This window comes from Rhinatrema bivittatum, chromosome 16 (genome assembly GCF_901001135.1).
Source record: "Rhinatrema bivittatum chromosome 16, aRhiBiv1.1, whole genome shotgun sequence".
NCBI classification, from domain to species: domain Eukaryota; kingdom Metazoa; phylum Chordata; class Amphibia; order Gymnophiona; family Rhinatrematidae; genus Rhinatrema; species Rhinatrema bivittatum.
In genome coordinates, this window is record NC_042630.1 from 2,813,106 (window position 1) to 2,836,019 (window position 22,914).

Genomic DNA, 22,914 nt, shown 5'->3' on the forward strand with positions numbered 1-22,914 from the left:
GTCACTGCTCTGAGTGACTCCAGGCTGAAAGTCACACTGTGAGAGTTGGTGGGAGTAGTGGGATTGGGAGCTGGGTCTGCAGGGGCCACAGCTGTCAGGGACTCCAAGCTGAAGGTCACTCTGTGAGAGTTGGTGGAAGCAGTGGGATTGGGAGCTGGGTCTGCAGGGGTCACACTGTGAGAGTTGGTGGGAGCAGTGGGATTGGGAGTTGGGTCTGCAGGTGTCTCAGCTCTGAGTGACTCCAGGCTGAAGGTCACACTGTGAGAGTTGGTGGGAGCAGTGGGATTGTGAGCTGGGTCCGCAGGGGCCACAGCTGTCAGGGACTCCAAGCTGAAGGTCACACTGTGAGAGTTGGTGGGAGCAGTGGGATTGGGAGCTGGGTCTGCAGGGGTCACAACTGTCAGGTACTCCAGGCTGAAGGTCACTCTGTGAGAGTTGATGGGAGCAGTGGGATTGGGAGCTGGGTCTGCAGGTGTCTCAGCTCTGAGTGACTCCAGGCTGAAGGTTATACAGTGAGAGATGGTGGGAGCAGTGGGATTGGGAGTTGGGTCTGCAGGGGTCACAGCTCTGAGGGACTCCAAGCTGAAGGTCACACTGTGAGAGCTGGTGATAGAAGTGGGATCAGAAGCTAAGGTCCACAGGGGTCACAGCTCTGAGTGACTTCAGGCTGAAAGTCACACTGTGAGAATTGGTGGGAGCAGTGGGATTGGGAGCCAGGTCTGCAGGGGTCCCAGTTCTAAGTAGAGCAAGGAATTCTAAGGATTTACCTTTTGTGCTTTATTTGGATACATTTCAGGGAAGATAAACATCACAGTTTCGACAGAGATCACACATGAGGGTGCATCCTGCAGTGCACTCTCCAACCAGCCCATGACCCCACGCAAGGACACAGTTATCCGTGAGCTGCTGGTGGAGGTACGTTGGTGACAGTTCATGTGAATGCATGCATGTGGTATGATGCCATGGGATGCTGCTCATACTCGTGAGACTGGCAAGGTACAGGAACGTACGACCCTGGCAGAGGAGCGCTCCTCTGGATTTTGCACTCTCTATTTCTGTCCTGACTGCTTCTTTTCTTCCTGTTTCACAACAGCCAGAAGGAATCGAGAAGGAAGTGGTTCAGAGCAGCTTCATCTGTACCAAAAGTAAGGGAAGAACCTTCTCGTTTCATTCCACAACTCCCACAGCCCCTTAAATGACAAATGTAAAACAACAATCTTAGTGTTTCAGGAACATGTATCCATTACTTATATAGATATAGATATAGATAGATAGATAGATAGATATGCAATCAGTGCACAGTCAAATTATGGAATCTACCTCACATCTGTATATCACATCTGCATGTATCCATTACTTATATAGATATAGATAGATAGATAGATAGATATGCAATCAGTGCACAGTCAGGTTATGGAATCTACCTCGCATCTGTATATCACATCTGCATGTATCCATTACTGATAGATAGATAGATAGATATGCAATCAGTGCACAGTCAAGTTATATCTGTATATCACATCTGCATGTATCCATTACTTATATAGATAGATATAGATAGATAAATAGATAGATATGCAATCAGTGCACAGTCAGGTTATGGAATCTACCTCACATCTGTATATCACATCTGCATGTATCCATTACTGATAGATAGATAGATATGCAATCAGTGCACAGTCAGGTTATGGAATCTACCTCACATCTGTATATCACATCTGCATGTATCCAGTACTTATATAGATATAGATATAGATAGATAAATAGATAGATATGCAATCAGTGCACAGTCAGGTTATGGAATCTACCTCACATCTGTATATCACATCTGCATGTATCCATTACTGATAGATAGATATGCAATCAGTGCACAGTCAGGTTATGGAATCTACCTCACATCTGTATATCACATCTGCATGTATCCAGTACTTATATAGATATAGATATAGATAGATAGATAGATGTGCACAGTCAAGTTATGAAACCTGCGAAGGTGGTTAGCAGCTCGGCAGACTCACCGCAGACCTTTACCTGCCATCAACGCTTCAACTAAATCAACAGAGGGTCCACTTCAACCGGCCGCAGTTACTAAGCACCCGCGGACTTAGCCCGAATTTTCCAAGCTGCATTTATGTACACAAAGTCCCGAGTCGTGCTGGAGACGCGAGCAGGTGTGCAGGGAAATTCAGGGGAAAATAAAACTCACACTCACACTTTGCCCCCTATTTCCATGGATAAATGGGGTTTCATGTGCAAGTTCTTTTGCATCAGAAAGTTTCTATTGAGATTCAGTCTGGGATATTCCAGGCCAATTCCGTTCTGGGGTTTCTGAACAGAACCTCTCACACGATGACCCCCACTCTGAGCCCACAGCCATCAGGGTCTGAGGAAGGGGCAAAGCAGACCGACCCGAAGCTGTTCTCAATAGGAACCTGCAAACGCCCATTCCCCAGCCTGAGGAAAGAGAGAGCAGTTTTCCTTCAGTGCTGTTTAAAGTGCAGTGGTTTAGTGGTCTTCCCCCTCCTGTCTTCTCACTTACTAACCCCTGCTCCCTTATCCTCACTCCCACAGATACCACCGTCTCAACACCTATCCAGATACTTCTCCCCGACAACCTGGTGGAAGGCTCGGCCCGTGGCAGCTGCACTGTACTGGGTGAGTTAGGAGCAGCCCACGTTCCCGTGGGATACTTGCCTTCCTTTCATGCTCCTTCTACCTTCCTTTCTCCATCTCTTGCAATTGCCTCCTGTCTCACTCCTTCACCCCATTTGTCCTGCCCGTCTCCATGTGGCTGCCTGGCGGGCTCGCAGGACATTTTGCTGGGAAGAGAACTGAACTCATCTTTGCTCCTCCTGCAGGGGACATCTTGGGCTCTGCCTTGCAGAACATCAAGAAACTGCTTCAGATGCCTTTTGGGTGTGGAGAGCAGAACATGGCTACTTTCATGCCAAACGTCAATGTCATGAACTACCTGAATGCCACGAAGCAGCTGACTGAGGAGATCAAGGCTGAAGGGGTCAGAAACATACAAGCTGGTAAGCTCTCCTCTCCTGCTTTTCCCTTTACCGCAGGCTCTGCAGCCATTTCTCTGGGCCCAGAGGGCTTACAGTCTAAGTTCTGCCTGAGATGATGGAGGTCAGGAGTGGCAGTGGGCTTTGGACCTTGGCTTCCTTGCTTTTCTAACCACCCCTATAGAGCAGCCCCTAGGCAACCTGTAGCATTTTACTCCCAGCCTACTCTCTTAGCTAGCCAAGAAAACCCAGAAAGTTTGCTAAGAAAAGAAAATGGCTTCCAACCCCCCTTCACTTGAGAGTGAAAGACAATCTCGGGATCCACGGAGCATAGGTGCCTGAGTGCTGTCAGACGATGGGATCTCGGGGTGCATGGAGCATAGGTGCCTGAGTGCTGTCAGACGATGGGATCTCGGGGTGCATGGATCATAGGTGCCTGAGTGCTGTCAGATGATGGGATCTCGGGGTGCATGGAGCATAGGTGCCTGAGTGCTGTCAGATGATGGGATCTCGGGGTCCATGGAGCACAGGTGCCTGAGTGCTGTCAGACGATGGGATCTCGGGGTCCATGGAGCATAGGTGCCTGAGTGCTGTCAGACGATGGGATCTCGGGGTCCATGGAGCATAGGTGCCTGAGTGCTGTCAGACGATGGGATCTCGGGGTCCATGGAGCATAGGTGCCTGAGTGCTGTCAGATGATGGGATCTCGGGGTCCATGGAGCATAGGTGCCTGAGTGCTGTCAGATGATGGGATCTCGGGGTCCATGGAGCATAGGTGCCTGAGTGCTGTCAGATGATGGGATCACGGGGTCCATGGAGCATAGGTGCCTGAGTGCTGTCAGACGATGGGATCTCGGGGTCCATGGAGCATAGGTGCCTGAGTTCTGTCAGATGATGGGATCTCGGGGTGCATGGAGCATAGGTGCCTGAGTGCTGTCAGATGATGGGATCTCGGGGTGCATGGATCATAGGTGCCTGAGTGCTGTCAGATGAAGGGATCTCGGGGTGCATGGAGCATAGGTGCCTGAGTGCTGTCAGACGATGGGATCACGGGGTGCATGGAGCATAGGTGCCTGAGTGCTGTCAGATGATGGGATCTCGGGGTGCATGGAGCATAGGTGCCTGAGTGCTGTCAGATGAAGGGATCTTGGGGTGCATGGAGCATAGGTGCCTGAGTGCTGTCAGACGATGGGATCACGGGGTGCATGGAGCATAGGTGCCTGAGTTCTGTCAGATGATGGGATCTCGGGGTGCATGGAGCATAGGTGCCTGAGTGCTGTCAGATGATGGGATCACGGGGTCCATGGAGCATAGGTGCCTGAGTGCTGTCTGATGATGGGATCTCGGGGTGCATGGAGCATAGGTGCCTGAGTGCTGTCAGATGATGGGATCTCGGGGTGCATGGAGCATAGGTGTCTGAGTGCTGTCAGATGATGGGATCTCGGGGTGCATGGAGCATAGGTGCCTGAGTGCTGTCAGATGATGGGATCTCGGGGTGCATGGAGCATAGGTGCCTGAGTGCTGTCAGATGATGGGATTTCGGGGTGCATGGAGCATAGGTGCCTGAGTGCTGTCAGATGATGGGATCTCGGGGTGCATGGAGCATAGGTGCCTGAGTGCTGTCAGACGATGGGATCTCGGGGTGCATGGAGCATAGGTGCCTGAGTTCTGTCAGATGATGGGATCTTGGGGTGCATGGAGCATAGGTGCCTGAGTGCTGTCAGATGATGTGATCTCGGGGTGCATGGAGCATAGGTGCCTGAGTGCTGTCAGACGATGGGATCACGCGGGGTGCATGGAGCATAGGTGCCTGACGATGGGATGAAGTGCACACACAGCTTTCAGCTCTTTTCTGCTGTTTCAGGAATCCAGAGGCACATGCAGTACAGAAACAGTGACGGCTCCTATAGCTTCTTCCGGCAGACGGGTGGCACAGCCGTGGGGAACGTATGGTAAGAACTTCATTTCCAAAGCTCGTGGACCAATGCAGCCAGATCTGCAGCTGCTGAGCTCTCCAGCTATGAACCTGAAGAGCCTGTATATCCTCTTTCTTAAAACTATTTCTAAACATTTTAATCAGCAGAAATACCTGTTCTTAGCCTGGGGCAGAAGACAACCCAAGGGTCATGAGGGCTAAAATCATCTGATATTTGAAAAACATGAAGAAAATGCGATAATTTGCAATTAGTTTTATGTAGCTGTTCATTATTCATTACAATATCTAGAACATAAGTGACAACAATCTCTTTATAATCAAAATTAGTCTGCCTCTTTCCCTACGCAATCCAGAGGAAGCGTAGAAGGTCTGCCCCTCTCTCTCTAATACACTCCTGCCAGCAATGCATTCACAGCAATCCCTATATCTTATACATCTCTCTATCTAAAAGGCTCGTGGCGGTCAGTCAGTCAGTCACACTATTGTCATTCTGTGGTCACCAAGTGACACCCTCCACAGTGGAACTTATACCGTGCAAAGGCAATATACTCTATCTGCCAAGCCTTGTCACACACACAGGCAGGCTCCCCACCCACACGCTTCCACTCACAGGCTCACGCACACACACACACACACACACACACACACAGGCACACATGCACACAGGCTTCCCTCAAACATACACACAGAGGCACATGTACAGGCCTAGGTCCCCATACACACATGCAAGGGCGCACACACACACACAGGCAGGCTCCCACCCACACGCTTCCACTCACAGGCTCACACACACACAGCAGACAGGTACAGGCACTCATACACACATTCCTCCCTTAAACATACACACAGAGAGGCACAGGTACAGGCCTAGGTCCCCATGCACACATGCAAGGGCGCACACACACACACAGGCAGGCTCCCACCCACACACTTCCACTCACAGGCTCACGCACACACACACACACACACAGGCAGATAGGTACAGGCACTCATGCACACAGGCTTCCCTCAAACATACACACAGAGGCACATGTACAGGCCTAGGTCCCCATACACACATGCATGGACGCACACACACACACACACAGGCAGGCTCACACACACACACACACACACACACACGTACAGGCACTCATGCACACAGGCTTCCCTCAAACATACACACAGAGGCACATGTACAGGCCTAGGTCCCCATACACACATGCATGGGTGCACACACACACACACACAGGCAGGCTCCCACCCACACACTTCCACTCACAGGCTCACACACACACAGCAGACAGGTACAGGCACTCATACACACATTCCTCCCTTAAACATACACACAGAGAGGCACAGGTACAGGCCTAGGTCCCCATACACATACGCACGGGCGCACCCACGGGCTGTTATAGACCAGACCCCTGAGCAATGCCAGGCACTTTTTGCTAGAATATATCTCTTAGTACAAGTACCCATTCTTCACCCAGTTTATTTTAAAAGAACATTGTTGTACTACTTTACATGAAACGTGAAGCAATCCCTGTTCATGGAAGCCCCCAAAACAGTCAAGTTTCTATCATTTTCTTTGGCAGGCAGTCAGACATTTTGTTAAGTTGGGAGCAGATAAGAGCAGCCATTTGAGTTATTAGCAAACAGACAAATCATTTTATTTAGAAAGGCAGAGAAATGATTCCAAGCAGTGTAACTTTCTGCACCTCCTCTAAGAGAGGACCTTATTTATTTATTTATTTTATATACCGACATTCAATCGAGATATCACATCGGTTTCCAGATAACTAAAAGAATAGGGCTAGATCGGCCTTATTTTACATTATAACAAGGTAACAATTATAACAGAAATACATGGAACAATAGATTATAGTACATAACATATGTACATAAAATGACTTGTTGATAAAAATAATTTAGGATTAAGGTTAGAAGGGAGGGTTGGGAGGAGGGAGGAAGGGAGGGAAGAGAGGGGTGGGTGGGAGGAAGGGAGTGTCAGGGAGGGATGAAAGGGGGGAGAGATGCCTGTGTAGGGGGTGAGGTGTGTTGCGTTCGGGCAGGTTAAGGGTCAGGTGGGAAGGCTTTTAAAAACAGCCATGTTTTGAGGTGTTTTTTGAAGACTTGCAATGAGGGTTCATTTCTGAGACAGGTGGGGAGGGAGTTCCAAAGGGTAGGGCCCGCTATTGTTATGGCTTGTTTGCGGGTTGTGTTGAGATGTGCAGATTTGAGATTGGGGACAGCTAGAAGGCCAGTGTTGGTGAATCTGAGAGTTCTTTGTGTGGGGTATGGCTGTATTGCGTTGTTTAGCCAGTTCATTTTGTTGTTGTTTATTTTTTTGTGCATGAGGGTGAGGGTTTTATATTGGATTCTTTGTGTGATGGGTAGCCAGTGGAGTTCTTTGAGAGTGGGTGTGATGTGGGAGGATTTTTTGTTGTTAGTGATGATCCTGGCGGCGGCATTTTGTAGAACTTGGAGGGGTTTGATGTGGATTTCTGGTAGGCCGAGGAGAAGGGAGTTGCAGTAGTCTAGTTTTGAGAAGATAATTGATTGAAGGACTGTTCGGAAATCGTGCGCTTGGAGAAGGTGTTTGAGTTTTTTCAGTGTTTGAAGCTTGAAGAATCCATCCTTAATTGTATTGGAGATGTGTCGTTTAAAGTTGAGTTGGCTGTCGATTGTTACGCCTAGGTTTCTTGTGGATGGCGTGAGTGAGATTTGTGAGATGTGTGGCACTCCCGGGTTGTTTGAGCTTCCTGGGTAGTTAGAGGGGGTGCACTTGAGGGGAGAAGAGGGACGGTCATCGTGGATGTGAAGGATTTCTGTTTTGGCTTGGTTGAGGCAGAGTGATAATTGAGATAGCAAGTGGGATAAATTTGAGCTGAGTTTGTTCCATTTTTCCATGGTGAGTTGAATGGACTTGTTTATGGGGAGTAATATTTGTATGTCGTCTGCATAGACGAAGTAGGTGAGGTTTGCATCTGAAAGGTATTTGCATAGTGGGAGGAGGTAAATGTTAAAGAGGGTTGAGGATAGGGAAGAACCTTGTGGGACACCATGTGTGAGGGGCACTTGAGAGGATTCAGATGAGTTTGTCTTGACGATGTAGGATCTGTTTGAGAGGTAGGATTTGAACCATTTGATTGTGGTGTCTTGAAGACCAATTTCTTTAAGTCTGGTGAGGAGTGTTCTGTGATTGATGGTGTCAAAGGCGGCTGATATATCAAGAAGTATCAGGAGGAATGATTTGCCTTTGTCGCGGCCTCTGAGGATGGTATCAGTGAGAGAGAGGAGGAGGGTTTCAGTGCTGAAGAATTTTCTGAAACCATGCTGTGCTGGCTGGAGAACATTATAGGTTTCAAGGTGGTCTGTGAGTTGATTGTTGACTGTTTTTTCGATGATTTTTGCTAAGAATGGGAGGTTAGAGACTGGTCTGTAGTTTGCTGGGTCTGATTTGTCGAGTTGAGGTTTTTTGATGATTGGTTTGATGATGGCGTTTTTGAGTTTTTCTGGGAAGATTCCTTGTTCGAGGGATAAGTTGATGATGTAGGTTATTGGTTTGACAATAATCTCTCTGATGAGTTTTAGGGTTTTGATGGGGATGGGGTCTAAGGGGTGGGATGCGGGGTTGGTTTGTTTGATGATGGGTTCAATTTCTCTAGAAGCAACGGGTGCGAATTGTGACCATGTGAGGATGGGAGAGGGGATGTCGGTTGGGTCATTGTGGGTTTGGGGAATCTTGGCAATGATGTTGTCAACTTTGTCCTTGAAGAATTGTGCTAGTTTTTCACTGGAGATGTTGCTGGAGTTTGGCGTTGTGTCATTTTGGATAGGGTTGATTAGGTCTTTGACATAGGTGAAGAGGGTCCTTGGGTTAAATTGGTAATCATGAATTCTTGATGTGTAGGAATTGCGCTTTGCTGTGTTGAGGTCTGTTGTATAGTTGTGTAGTAGCGTTCTGTATTTGTCTTTCAGGTTTGGGGTAGGGGTTCGTCTCCACTGTTTTTCAGTTTGTCTCAGTGTTCGCTTTGAGGTTTTCAGTTCTGGGGTGTACCATGGAGCTTTTTGCTTTGTAGATTGTTTGATTTCCTTTCTTATCGTGGGACATAATGTATTGGCTATGTCTGCATTGATAGATATCCAGGAGTTTGTGGCGGTGTTAGCATCATTTAGGTTAATTGTTTTTAGTGCCTCAGGTAACAGTTCGGCGATGTCTTCACTGGAGCATGGTTTGGTGAATTCGATGATTCGGTTGTCTGTTTTCAGTGGGTTCGATTGGAGTTGAAGCTTGGCTTGGATGAGGCTGTGGTCGGACCATGGGGTGGGGGTTGTAGAGGGTGGTCCAGTTGCGGATATTTTGTTGTTTAGGAAGATTAAGTCCAGGGTGTGGCCCGATTTTTGCGTGGGAGTGTTGATGATTTGGGTGAATCCAATGGCAGACATGGTGGATAGGAGTAGTTCACTGGTGGGAGGAGGGTGGGTGTCGTTGTGAAGATTGAAGTCTCCTAGTATGATGGCGGGCTCTTGTAAGTTGATGTGGGTTGTGATGGATTCAATCAGAGGGGAAAGGTTGTGCTGTAGGCAACCAGGTGGGGCGTAGAGGAGAAGTATTTGGAGATGTTTTGATTTGAATAGGTTGGTCTCGAGAGGAGGTGGTAAGTTTAGGGAGTGGGAAGAAAATTTAAGTTTTTTGTGAGCTAGGAATAGTAGGCCACCTCCCTTTCTTTTGCTTCTGGGTATGGAGAATATGTTGTATGTGTTTCTGGGCAGTTGATTGAGTAGGACTGTGTCAGTGTGTTTCAGCCAGGATTCTGTAATAAAGAATATGTCTGGTTGGTCGTCTGTGAGTATGTCATGAATGATTGGAATTTTTTTGGTGATCGACTGTGCATTGATGAGGAGTAGAGTGATGAAAGTGATTGTGGTATAGGTTATGTTAGGGTTGGTGTGGATTTTGGTGAGGCGTCTGGTGGTGGGTGTGGCTTTAGGAGTGTGGTGGTGGTTGTAGCGATGAGGTAGTTTGGGGATGTATTGGGCTGAGGCCATTGTGTGTGTTTTTTTGTGTGAGGGAGGCTGCTTGGTTGCTGCTTGGGGAGTGAGTGATGACAGAGGTTGTTTGGTTGTTGAGAGTTGTATGATTGCTTTCAGGGGATTCATGGGTTGAGTGCTGGGTGGCATATATAGGGGCTGGAAGGTTGCTGAGAGCTGTGGAGGGATTGGTGGGGAGGACTGTGAAGACAGTAGAGTATACGGGAGTACACGAAGGGAGTGCACGAAGGGGCACACAAAGGGGCAGGCCCCTTTGTCGCGCTCCTTCGGCGCGTGACGCCTAGCCTAGTTTGACTTTTATAGTTGACTCTCTTCTTAGTCGCGCTTCAGGAGAGGAGAGGAGAATTAGGAGAAAGGAAAGTCAGGAGGCCCAATATTCAAAGGGCTATCCTACGCCCCTGTCCAGTGCGACTCGCTTATCCACCTAAATTGTTTGCAGGGAACCAGCGGGGTGTGTGCTGGGCGGCTCGGGGGCGGAGTGACTTAGAGCAGGAATTTGTACACCTAACCGCCGATATTCGGAGCTGGGCACGCAAGCGTTCGTGTGAGCTCAGGAGCCGCACGGAGCCGGGAAGGCTTTATTACCCGGGAAGCACGCACAGACAGACGCGTAACGTTGCCGGCCAGCGCCGGGTATCGGGCCCCCCTTCCTGACTCCCCGCAAGCTGCTGCCCTGCTACAAATTCTCTTCACGGGTCCAGGCTCCGAGAATGGTTTTAACCTCTGCAATGTTTGTAGGCTGACGGCTCAGACCTACGGGACCCTTGCGCAGTGTGCAAAATACGTCTTTGTGGACGAGAACATGCAGAAGCAGACGGAAAGCGCCATTTCCAACAGACAGCAAAAGGATGGAGGCTTCCTAAACCAGGGCGAGCTTTTCAACAGCTACCTGAAGGTGAGGTCCCTGCAGCTGGGCCCTGCTCGCCTGTCCGAAGGCCCCCGCGGGGAATCCATTGCCGAGGCTGGATTTCATGGGCAGAAGCCTGGACTGCTGCGTGCTCAGATGTCCTTAACGCTGTTATTTATTATGTTGTGAAGCACTTTATTATTGAAAGGCTGAATAGCCTCGCGGCCCTTAAAGCCTCTGCGCTTCCTGCACATTGCCCGAGTCTCTCGCCTGCCATCTCCAGCCCCTGGGCGCTCTCTTCCTTGGCACTGCTAGGAAATACAGGAGGGCTGTGGCCCGGTCCAGGGCGGAGTGAAGGTACGGGGGATGTCTCGGCCGCGGATCACGACAGTCTTCTTCTGCTCTTTCAGGGTGGCCTGAACGATGACGTGGCCCTGACGGCTTTCATCGCCATTCAAATGCAGGAAGCCGAACTTCTCCCTACGGTAAGAAGAGCCGGGATTCTGAGCACGCACGGTGCTCAGAATCCCGGGGAGGGAAGGGAAGGGACTGCACGCTCTCCTAGGTGGGTGCCCTCGTGGGGTAGGCTGGAGACACAGGCACACAGACCTCAGCCTTCCCATCTTCCCATCTTCCCATCCTTACTCCCATCACTCCTGGTCCTGCAGCAGCGTACTCCCAGCTTCAGCTCAGGAGCTGCCTTCTCCTGGAGACACAGGCACACAGACCTCAGCCTTCCCATCTTCCCATCCTTACTCCCATCACTCCTGCCCCTGCAGCAGCGTACTCCCAGCTTCAGCTCAGGAGCTGCCTTCTCCTGGAGACACAGGCACACAGACCTCAGCCTTCCCATCTTCCCATCCTTACTCCCATCACTCCTGCCCCTGCAGCAGCGTACTCCCAGCTTCAGCCAGGAGCTGCCTTCTCCTGGAGGCAGGGGCACACAGACCTCAGCCTTCCCATCTTCCCATCTTCCCATCCTTACTCCCATCACTCCTGGTCCTGCAGCAGCGTACTCCCAGCTTCAGCTCAGGAACTGCCTTCTCCTGGAGGCAGGGGCACACAGACCTCAGCCTTCCCATCTTCCCATCCTTACTCCCATCACTCCTGCCCCTGCAGCAACGTACTCCCAGCTTCAGCTCAGGAGCTGCCTTCTCCTGGAGACACAGGCACACAGACCTCAGCCTTCCCATCTTCCCATCCTTACTCCCATCACTCCTGGTCCTGCAGCAGCGTACTCCCAGCTTCAGCTCAGGAGCTGCCTTCTCCTGGAGGCAGGGGCACACAGACCTCAGCCTTCCCATCTTCCCATCCTTACTCCCATCACTCCTGCCCCTGCAGCAGCGTACTCCCAGCTTCAGCTCAGGAGCTGCCTTCTCCTGGAGGCAGGGGCACACAGACCTCAGCCTTCCCATCTTCCCATCCTTACTCCCATCACTCCTGGTCCTGCAGCAGCGTACTCCCAGTTTCAGCTCAGGAGCTGCCTTCTCCTGGAGGCAGGGGCACACAGACCTCAGCCTTCCCATCTTCCCATCGTTACTCCCATCACTCCTGGTCCTGCAGCAGCGTACTCCCAGCTTCAGCTCAGGAGCTGCCTTCTCCTGGAGGCAGGGGCACACAGACCTCAGCCTTCCCATCTTCCCATCCTTACTCCCATCACTCCTGCCCCTGCAGCAGCGTACTCCCAGCTTCAGCTCAGGAGCTGCCTTCTCCTGGAGGCAGGGGCACACAGACCTCAGCCTTCCCATCTTCCCATCCTTACTCCCATCACTCCTGGTCCTGCAGCAGCGTACTCCCAGCTTCAGCTCAGGAGCTGCCTTCTCCTGGAGACACAGGCACACAGACCTCAGCCTTCCCATCTTCCCATCGTTACTCCCATCACTCCTGGTCCTGCAGCAGCGTACTCCCAGCTTCAGCTCAGGAGCTGCCTTCTCCTGGAGGCAGGGGCACACAGACCTCAGCCTTCCCATCTTCCCATCCTTACTCCCATCACTCCTGGTCCTGCAGCAGCGTACTCCCAGCTTCAGCTCAGGAGCTGCCTTCTCCTGGAGGCAGGGGCACACAGACCTCAGCCTTCCCATCTTCCCATCCTTACTCCCATCACTCCTGGTCCTGCAGCAGCGTACTCCCAGCTTCAGCTCAGGAGCTGCCTTCTCCTGGAGGCAGGGGCACACAGACCTCAGCCTTCCCATCTTCCCATCCTTACTCCCATCACTCCTGGTCCTGCAGCAGCGTACTCCCAGCTTCAGCTCAGGAGCTGCCTTCTCCTGAAGGCACGGGACCTGTCTCTTCCTAGCTGGGCCCACATTCTTATCCCTGCACCACAGGGCTCTCTCTCTCTCTCTCTCTGGCTGTTAAGATGGTTAAAGAGGGGTTGTAGAGCCTGTTTTAGAGCTATCTTGTGGCAGGGTGAGGTCCCAGGAATCTCCTGAAACTCAAGCTCAGAACTGGTCCAGGAGGTCGTGCTCCGATCACAGGACCCACCCCCTGTCTTATTCCTCTGCCAGGCACACGGTTGCACCGAAAGTGGTCACATTGACCACTGCCCAGAAAGGAGACTGCTGACCGCTTTAACAAGATTATTTTGGGTCAGGCCATGGGGTGATTTTTGTCTGAGCCATATTTTTGCTGTTTCAGCACCCTGTGGTCCAAAACGCCTTAAGTTACCTGGAAGCAGCAGAGCAGCACACAGACGATGTCTACACCCAGATACTTATGTTCTGTGCCTTCACGATGGCAGGAAACAAAGAGAAGTCGGCAGAGCTAGAGAGCAAGGTGAAAGCTAAAGCAATCATGGAAAGTAAGTGGCACCTAGGGTCCGTCCTGTCCCTGCCTCCCGCTGTGACAGACACGGAAGGGACCTGGGGTAACTCTCTCCAAATGTAACACTGGGCGCGTAGAAAACAAATTGAAAACCTTATTTTTTCAGTCAACACACAATTAAGCTGCAAAGTTTGTTGCCAAAGGATGAGGTGTAGTCCAGTAGCACAGAAGAGTTTAAAAAAGATTTAGACAATTTCCTGGAGGACAGACTTGGAAATGAGCAACAGGGAAGGGGTCTCCCCAGCAGATCTTCCACCTATTTCAAAATTTCCTAGCGCCGTGTAGCCAGACAGACTCAGGACCTATGGGTTATGTGCTCCCCTGCCAGCAGATGGAGACGGAGTCAGGTTTCAAAGCTGACGTCACCCTAGATACAGCCCTGCAGTGACCTCAACCATTCAGTATCTCTCTGTCTCCTAGCAGATGTGGACGTGCCTTCCGTTTCGGGATTGCTGTACCTGTAGAAGAGGAAATTTTACCTTTAAATTGGAGAAAGATTGAGCCCCGCTCTCCTGCGGTGATACCTAAGGGTCCCTCCCCAGTTGAGAATTCCTGAGGTGATTTCCCAGATCCCTCAGATGTTTGCCTTGGTCCGGTACCCGGTTTCCGGCGGGCCGGACTTTGCTGCTGAAGCAGCTGAAAGGCAGCGGGTGCAGGAAGCCGAGCGCGGTGGTGACGGTGGTCTCTCCCTGCAGCCGGAGACCGTCTCTGTACTCAGCCAGTAAGCGCTGAGCCCAGGTAAGTAAAAGAAACTCCTCTGATCCAGAGACGTGGAAGGGCTCCGGTAAGTCTTTCCTCCTGTCTCTTGCTCAGTGCGCCGTACCGACAGCGTTCCCGATCCCATTTTGGTAAGGGAAGGGAACTTCTTAGCGAGTTGAGCAGTCCCCCGATGGGCTAGGCCCCGCTTCAGGTTCCGTGGGCACTCCACGTGGCAGGCTGCGGCGGCGCCGTCTTGCGCGCAGTTTGCTGCAGCGCCATTTTCCCCCATTGACCGTCAGTACGCACATTGCGGGCTGGCCCTATGTGCACCTAACGTGTGCACGTGTGCACGCATACCTGTGTGCGCACCAGTGAGCATACCTGAGCGCACGCATGTGCTCGCAGCCAACCGGATACACACGTTCAAGGGCGATTATGTGCACGCCCATCAGGGCGAATCTGTGCGCGCTCGAACCCAAGCGCTATCCGGCTGAACGCACAAGACAACCGTGGCTACAGCAGCAAAGAAGCACAAGCGACGCTCCCTTTCTGCTGCCTGCCAGTTTAGGGCTGCACGGTCTGACCTTGCATCCTTCCTGTGTCCGCACTGTGAGGACCCTCAGAACTTCCCCAAGCCCGGCCCCTCCCAATTGGAGGACGGGTCAGCCACGACCTTATCCGTACCGGTGTCATTTCCGCTCCCGCGGAGGGTAACGGGAATTGGGCCTCCGAGCGGGTCGAGCAGCCCTCGGTGGGCTAGGCCCTCGCATTAGGCACACCGCGTGGTTGGCCTCATCGGCGCCATCTGGCGTGCATTTCTGTACGTGTCATACGGCCCCACGTAGAACGCCGGTACAAGCAGTACATGGGCTGCGCGCGACACGTCAGCGCGTACTTACGCACACAGTTCTGAGAGTGCTTGTGCTGAATGCATGACATCAGCGCGTATTTATGTGCAGAACTCTGAAAGCGCTTATGCTGAGAGTGTGATGTCAGCGGGTACTTATGCGCAAAACTCTTAGAGAGCTGTGTGTGTCACGTCAGCGTGTTTTTGTGCGCAGATCTCTTGACAGCACTTGCATTGTGCGCGTGACATCCGTGCATTCTTACGTGCATAACAGAAAGTGCTGTGTGCGTTCCGGCAGCACTTACCTGAGCGTACAACTCTGAAAAGTCATGGAATAGGAGGCGATGTCCTTTCGTGGATTACAAACTGGCTAAAAGACAGGAAACAGAGAGTAGGATTAAATGGGCAATTTTCTCAGTGGAAGGGAGTGGACAGTGGAGTGCCTCAGGGATCTGTATTGGGACCCTTACTGTTCAATATATTTATAAATGATCTGGAAAGAAATACAACAGAGGACATTTCCAAAATATTGGTTAAATTTAACGAAGAAATTTGTTCCTGCTCTTGAGAAGATTGTTGTTGTAGATAGAAAGCCTTTGTCACCACAGGCAAAGCCTGTTCAGGAATTTTTAAGTTCTTTTTCATATAAAGTCTAAATAGTTCTAGTGGAGAAATAGAATTAATAACAGGAAAACTTAATATACGAAGATTATGTGCTCTTAGTGCATTTTCAACTGCCTCTAATCTTTTTGAATTCATACGTTCAGAGTCCATTAATTTTACTTGTTTCATTTCAATAGTAACCATTTTTCTTTCTAATTCTTCTGTTCTATTAGAGAAATTTGTAATTAAATTATTATTTCTCACAGATTGGTTCTGTATCTCCACTGTCACTTTGGACAAAGTTTTAATAGAATTTTCTATTGAACTTAACATGGTCCAAATCCCCTCCAGTGACATTGCATCAGGTTTCTTTGTAGGGGGACAGACTGAAAGTTCTTCAAGCTGTTTTAGTGCCCCTGCTTCGACAGTCCCTTCACTTCCCCCGATACCTTGAGATGCAAATACTGTGGCTTCCTTCCATGTTAGTGGCGTAGAAGCACTCAGGGGTCCCTCCATTCGTCCTGGAGTTCCTTCCTCTGGATGATTTTCCTCTCCCAAAGCTTCCACTCGCCATACTCCGGAGTCTCCAACTGTGGCCATAGCCATGGCCCCTCCAACGTCCAGCGAAGTCGGGCAAGATATCGCGATGTTTCTGGGGTTATCGGGTTTTCGCGGCGATCCGGGGCTTAGCGTTGTATCAAAGGTCAAGGGGGACGGTTCCTGCTCCTGAATCACTCCCCCAGCGACCAAGCTCTCCGGAATAGTTGAAGCTGCAATGCCTGCCAATATGCCGGGAATCGTAGGCTGTCGTGGATCGACTATTGGTGAGTTAGTAATCTCACCCCTTAGTCGTCCTTTTCTTTTAGTATGCGGCATTTTACCAAAGTGCTTAGAGGAAAAGACAGCGTTCTCCCTCCGGCGTCTTGCACAGGACAGCGTCTAGGCGGCCATCTTGCCTCCTCTGATCATGAGATTAATCAAAGGAGACCCTTACTAGTCTCCTTTGCATTCCTTACTGAGAGAAATCATGTAATGCGTCTATTCTTTAGAAATCGTTTGATGCCTTTTTATGGAAGTCCTATATGGATTTATCCAGATGTGATCAAAGTGACTCAAACCCGTAGGAAGGACTTTCTTGCTTTGAGATCAGATGTTGTGAAGCTAGGAGCGAAGTTTACTTTGAAATACCCCTGCAAAGCGTGCATCAGATACCTTAATGTGAATTATATATTTTTAGAACCGGACCAACTGAAGTCGTTCTTGGCTGGAAGAGCCCCTATGGCTACTTCGACAGATCCGGTTTAAAATAAGGAAGCTGCACTATAGGCGTGCCATATTTTTACTTTCTTATTTTGAATTTCTTGCGATTTTGCTCCTTCCGCCTCCTAATTACATTATTTTTCTTATAATTTAAATGTCCGTACAATTATTATATATGATGTTTAATATATATGCTTGTGATTATACAGTTTGTAGGACATTGAATTTACTGTAAGGAGTTTTTTCCTGGAAGAAATGTTCAAAAATTTGAAAATAAAGAATTGAAAAAAAAAGAAATACAACAAGTGAGGTAATCAAATTTGCGGATGATACAAAATTATTCAGAGTAGTTAAATCACAAGCAGATTGTGATAAATTGCAGGAGGACCTTGCAAGACTGGAAGATTGGGCATCCAAATGGCAGATGAAATTTAATGTGGACAAGTGCAAGGTGATGCATATAGGGAAAAATAACCCTTGCTGTAGTTACACGATGTTAGGTTCCATATTAGGAGCTACCACCCAGGAAAGAGATCTAGGAATCATAGTGGATAATACTTTAAAATCGTCGGCTCAGTGTGCTGCAGCAGTCAAAAAAGCAAACAGAATGTTAGGAATTATTAGGAAAGGAAGGGTTAATAAAACAGAAAATGTCATAATGCCTCTGTATCGCTCCATGGTGAGACCGCACCTTGAATACTGTGTACAATTCTGGTTGCCGCATCTCAAAAAAGATATAGTTGCGATGGAGAAGGTACAGAGAAGGGCAACCAAAATGATAAAGGGGATAGAACAGCTCCCCTATGAGGAAAGGCTGAAGAGGTTAGGGCTGTTCAGCTTGGAGAAGACACAGCTGAGGCGAGATATGATAGTGTTTAAGATCATGAGAGGTCTTGAACGAGTAGATGTGAATCAGTTATTTACACTTTCGGATAATAGAAGGACTAGGGGGCACTCCATGAAGTTAGCAAGTAGCACATTTAAGACTAATTGGAGAAAATTCTTTTTCACTCAACGCACAATAAAGCTCTGGAATTTGTTGCCAGAGGATGTGGTTAATGCAGTTAGTGTAGCTGGGTTCAAAAAAGGTTTGGATAAGTTCTTGGAGGAGAAGTCCATTAACTGCTATTAATCAAGTTTACTTAGGGAATAGTCACTGCTATTAATTGCATCAGTAGCATGGGATCTTCTTAGTGTTTGGGTAATTGCCAGGTTCTTGTGGCCTGGTTTTGGCCTCTGTTGGACACAGGATGCTGGGCTTGATGGACCCTTGTTGTGACCCAGCATGGCAATTTCTTATGTTCTTATGTTCCTAAAAGCACCATGCGCATTACGTCAGCGATTACTTATGCTTACAACTCCGAAGGTGCTGTGTGCGTTATGGTCAGCGCTTACTTAATTGCACAACATCATAAATGCATACAGGAAAAGCTGAGGGCATGACGTGAGCACGCCACTCACCGCACCCCGTCTAGGTGCACTAAATTTGTGTGCAGTTAACCTTTTAAGCGCGAGGCGATTGAAACGCACAGCTACCACCGCCAATGGTGCCGGCAACCAAGAATCCTAAGCGCCTTGCTCCTTGTGCTGCTTGTCTTATTAAGGCTTCTCAGCCTGACCTAAATTTGGCTTCCTCTGACTTTGATAAGCCCAGCTCCTCCCATTCAGATGAGGGGTTAGCCACAGCCATAGCTTTGAACGCCCACGACTGGGCCTTCTGTGGGAGAGAGAAATTCAGCAGCACCTACCCCAGTACTCCTGGGCAAGGCAGGGGCCCTGCTGTCTTCTCGAGGATGGAAATATTTTTCCATGGCCATGAAAACCATCATACAGGCGCAACCTGCTACCTCACTGGCCCCTGCCCGGACAGAACCTCAACCAGTATAAAAAAATTCTTCTCCCACCTCTATTGACAGATCTCAAGGCATACCTCGCCTCACCAAGGGTATCCCTGGCAGGGACCCGGATGACACGGAGGAGGTGCCAGGTTCCTTGGTCCAGTCTGATCTCCCTAAGGAAAGCCTCTTGCTATTTTCCAGTACTGGGGCTGTCTGTCCCTCTTCTATCAGTGGTGGGTCGAGATCAAGTCGTACAAATGGATACTGGACATAATACGAGAAGGATTTGCTCTAGAATTTTGCAGCATCCTTCAGGTCATGTTCATAATGTCGCCCTTATACTCCCAGCACAAGAAACTGGCAGAGGAATCTATATTGATAAAGATCTTCAGTTTGAGGGCTATTACTCCCAGTACCTATGTCCCCAGGAAAATACAGGGCGTTATTCCATCTATTTATTGTACCTAAGAAAGAGGGTTCGTTTTGCCCCATCCTGGACATCAAGAGCATCAATCGTCATCTGCGGATATTCCACTTCTGCATGGAAACTCTCCGCTCCGTCATAATGACCGTACAACCGGTAGAGTTCTTAACCTCCCTGGACCTCTGAGGCCTACCTTCATATTTCTGGCATCCGCCCCCAAAGCATTATCCAGTCTCCAAAGTTATGGTGCTCATGGCGGTGGGACTAAGGAAAGAAGGGATTCTGGTGCACCCTTACTTAGACGACTGGCTGATCCGGGCAAAGTCATTGGAAGAGAGCCTCCAGGGGACCGGCAGGGTCACGTCCCTGCTTCAGGATGTTGGTTAGGTCGTAAACATGGACAACTGCTGCCTCAAGCCCTCCCAGTCCTTAGAGTACCTTGGACTCTGGTTTGACACCAAGCAGGACAAAGTCCTCCTCCCTCCTTCGAGGATAAGGAAGCTGATGGGCCAAGTGCATTGGTTGATGAACACAATGCACCCCAGGGTGTGAAGCTGTCTTCAGGTCCTCAGCCTGATGGCGTCAACCCTGGAGGTAGTACTGTGGGTGAGGGCTCACATGCAGCCACTCCAATGCTCCCTGCTGTCACGTTGGAACCCATTGACTCAAGACTACTCGATTCGCCTCCATCTTCCAATAGAAGTATGTTCTCGGCTCCAGTGGTGGCTACAGGAAGTTCACCTAAGCAAGGGTGTAAACCTGTCCCCACCAAATTGGCTACTCCTCACGATGGATGCGAGCTTCCGAGGGTGGGGAGCTCACTTTCAGGAATTGACAACCCAGCAATGATGGACCAAGGAAGAAGAAGCACGCTGGAGCATAAACCATCTGGAAGCCCAAGCTGTCAGATTAGCATGCCTACAATTCAGCCACAGACTCCAGGGCCAGGTGGTCCGTGTAATGCAGGACAATGCAAAAATGGTAGCTTACATCAACCACCAGGGAGGAACCAAAAGCCACTAAGTGTCTCTGGAAATAGTCCCCCTTATGGAATAGGTGGAGTTAAGTGAACAAGGGATCTTGGCTTTCCACATAGTGGGAAAAGACAACATCAGAGTAGACCTTCTCAGCAGGGAGAGATTGAGTCCAGGAGAATGAGCATTGTCGACAAGAACCTTCCAGTTCCTGGTAGATCGTTGGGGCCTCCCATCCATCGACTTACTGGCCACATCCCACAATCCCACGATTCTTCAGTCTCAGAAAAGATCAGCGCTCTCAAGTGATTGACACCCTTGTCCAGGCCTGGTCAGAGGAGGACAGCAGGTATGCCTTCATCCGTGGCCCCTGCTGGGCAAGGTCATTCACAAGATTGAATGCCGCAGAGGATTAGTCCTTCTTGTGGCCCCAGATTGGCCCAGCTGCCCGTTGTATGGACATGTGGAGGCTTCTGGTGGAGAGGCCCCTATGCCTTCCTCCACACAGGGACCTCCTCCAACAAGGTCCGATCCTTCACAAGGACCCAATTCAGTTTTGTTTATGGTCTGGCCCTTGAGAGGGCTCACCTGACGAAGTGTGGATATTTGACGGCAGTAATTACTACCTTGCTCCATGCACGGAAGTTCTCAATGTCCTTGTTGGATCTGGAGAATATTTGAGGCCTGATGCAAGGAGCGAGGGGTGCCCCCTCGCACAACAAAGATCCCCATGATTCTGGAATTTTTACAGGAAGGTCGGAACAAAGGGTTGCTCCTCAGCTCCTTGAAGATCCAGGTGATGCCTGTCTCATCTGAACTTGGCCCACTTCCAAAAAGGGGTTAAACACCTCTGACCACCCTTAAAGTGGCTAGTCGCCCCTATGGAACTTCAATCTAGTATTGGACCTTTTAGCAGTGCCTTCCTTTTGGCCACTGCACAGTCTGGCTCTGCACCTGTTAACGATGAAGATTCTATTTTTGGTGGCGATATGCTCGGCTCGTTGCATCTCTGAACTACAGGTGCTGTCATGTCGGGAACCATTCCTCCAGTTGAGTCCAGGAACATTGCAGCTTCGCACCGTCCTTTCCTTCTTGCCAAAGGGAGTCTCAGAGTTTCACCTGAACCAGTCCATCTCCTTACCATCCCTAGAGAGACACAAGGAAAAGGAAGACTACCCCCTTCTACGCCACTTAAACGTCAGTAGGCTGTTGGTACGGTACCTGGAACGCTCAGAACCAGTTTGTAAGATGGACCGCTTGTTTGTTCTTCACGGTGGAAAGAAATGAGGCGAAGCAGCTTCATGGGCTATCATAGCTCGCTGGATCAAGGAGGTGATCATGGGAGCTTACGTAGAAGCAGGGAAGCCTTTACTCCTTCAGGTTAAAGCTGATTCCACTAGGGCTCAGGCAGAATCCTGGGAGGGAGCTAAGCTACTGTCTCCCGTCCATATTGGCAGAGCAGCGACGTGGTCCTCCGTGCACACCTTCTCCAGGTTATATCGCCTGGATGTACAGGCTGGGGAGGATGCAGCCTTTGTGAGAGCAGTGCTATCTGAACTGCGGGCAGCCACCTGCCCCATTTGGGAGCAGCTTTTGTACATCCCATTGGTCCTGAGTCCATCTGGCTACACGCCAGGAAATGAAGAAATTACTTACCTGATAGTTTTGTTTTCCTTAGTGTAGAGAGATGGACTCTGCATCCCGCCTACGGCTGCCCATGAACGGTGTCGAGGAATCGCACATGAATCTCGAGCCCAAAGAGATTACGGATAAGCCATCACCCTATCCCTGGATCAGGACATCTATAATATTGCTGGGATTCAGTGCTTATGTTTGGTTGAGTACACTTATGGTTACCAGTTTTTAATCAAGTTATCAAGTGGTATTCAAGTTTTTCAATAGTAGGTCCACAATGGCTTTTGAAGAGAAGACTGAGGGGCTGAGGTCACTGCAGGGGAGGTATCTAGGGTGAGGTCAGCTTTGAAACCTGATTCTGTCTCCATTTGCTGGCAGGGGAGCATATGATCCATTGGTCCTGAGTCCATCTGTCTACACTAAGGAAAACAAAATTAACAGGTAAATTCTGCTCACTGCTGGAGGCAGGATGCTGGGCTCACTGGCCCCCTGGCCTAACCCTGTCCACCACTTCTTCAGTCCTCAGCTCCTGTCCCAGGGAACCTTGCTTGCACGTCTGAAGGTACTGCAGACCTGACAGCATAGGGCTCCATGACTTTTGGGACCCACTACTGATCAGAGTGCAGGGTTTGAGTTTTCTCTTCCAGGCCTTGGAGAAGGCTGACTAAACTAGAATTCAAGACCATTGTTCCCTCTTCTCCTTCCAGATGAGTTGATTCACTGGGAACGGCTGGATAAACCACAGGGGGAGGTCTACCCCTTCTTCTACCGTCATGCTGCTTCTGCTGACATAGAGATGACAGCTTACATGCTATATGCCTTATTTTATCATGGTCCCCCGACTGATCTACAATATGCCACCAAAATGGTGCGATGGTTAATGAGGCAGGCAAATAACTTTGGAGGCTTCAGCTCTACGCAGGTGAGTACCGTCACCCTACTCAAAGTTGTTCATTCTCTCATGAAGAGACACAAAAGAC

General features: G+C 49.8%; 1 protein-coding gene across 1 annotated transcript in view; it reads left to right on the forward strand.

The window, feature by feature from the left end:
- Window positions 1–22,914, forward strand: part of LOC115077207 (alpha-2-macroglobulin-like) — a 69,402-nt gene that overhangs the window by 41,161 nt on the left and 5,327 nt on the right. The window contains exons 21-29 of the mRNA XM_029579492.1: window positions 797–915; window positions 1,094–1,145; window positions 2,572–2,655; window positions 2,859–3,035; window positions 4,876–4,963; window positions 10,723–10,879; window positions 11,242–11,316; window positions 13,469–13,631; window positions 22,642–22,856. Coding sequence (XP_029435352.1) covers window positions 797–915; window positions 1,094–1,145; window positions 2,572–2,655; window positions 2,859–3,035; window positions 4,876–4,963; window positions 10,723–10,879; window positions 11,242–11,316; window positions 13,469–13,631; window positions 22,642–22,856 — 1,130 coding nt within the window. The remainder of the gene's footprint in view (window positions 1–796; window positions 916–1,093; window positions 1,146–2,571; window positions 2,656–2,858; window positions 3,036–4,875; window positions 4,964–10,722; window positions 10,880–11,241; window positions 11,317–13,468; window positions 13,632–22,641; window positions 22,857–22,914) is intronic.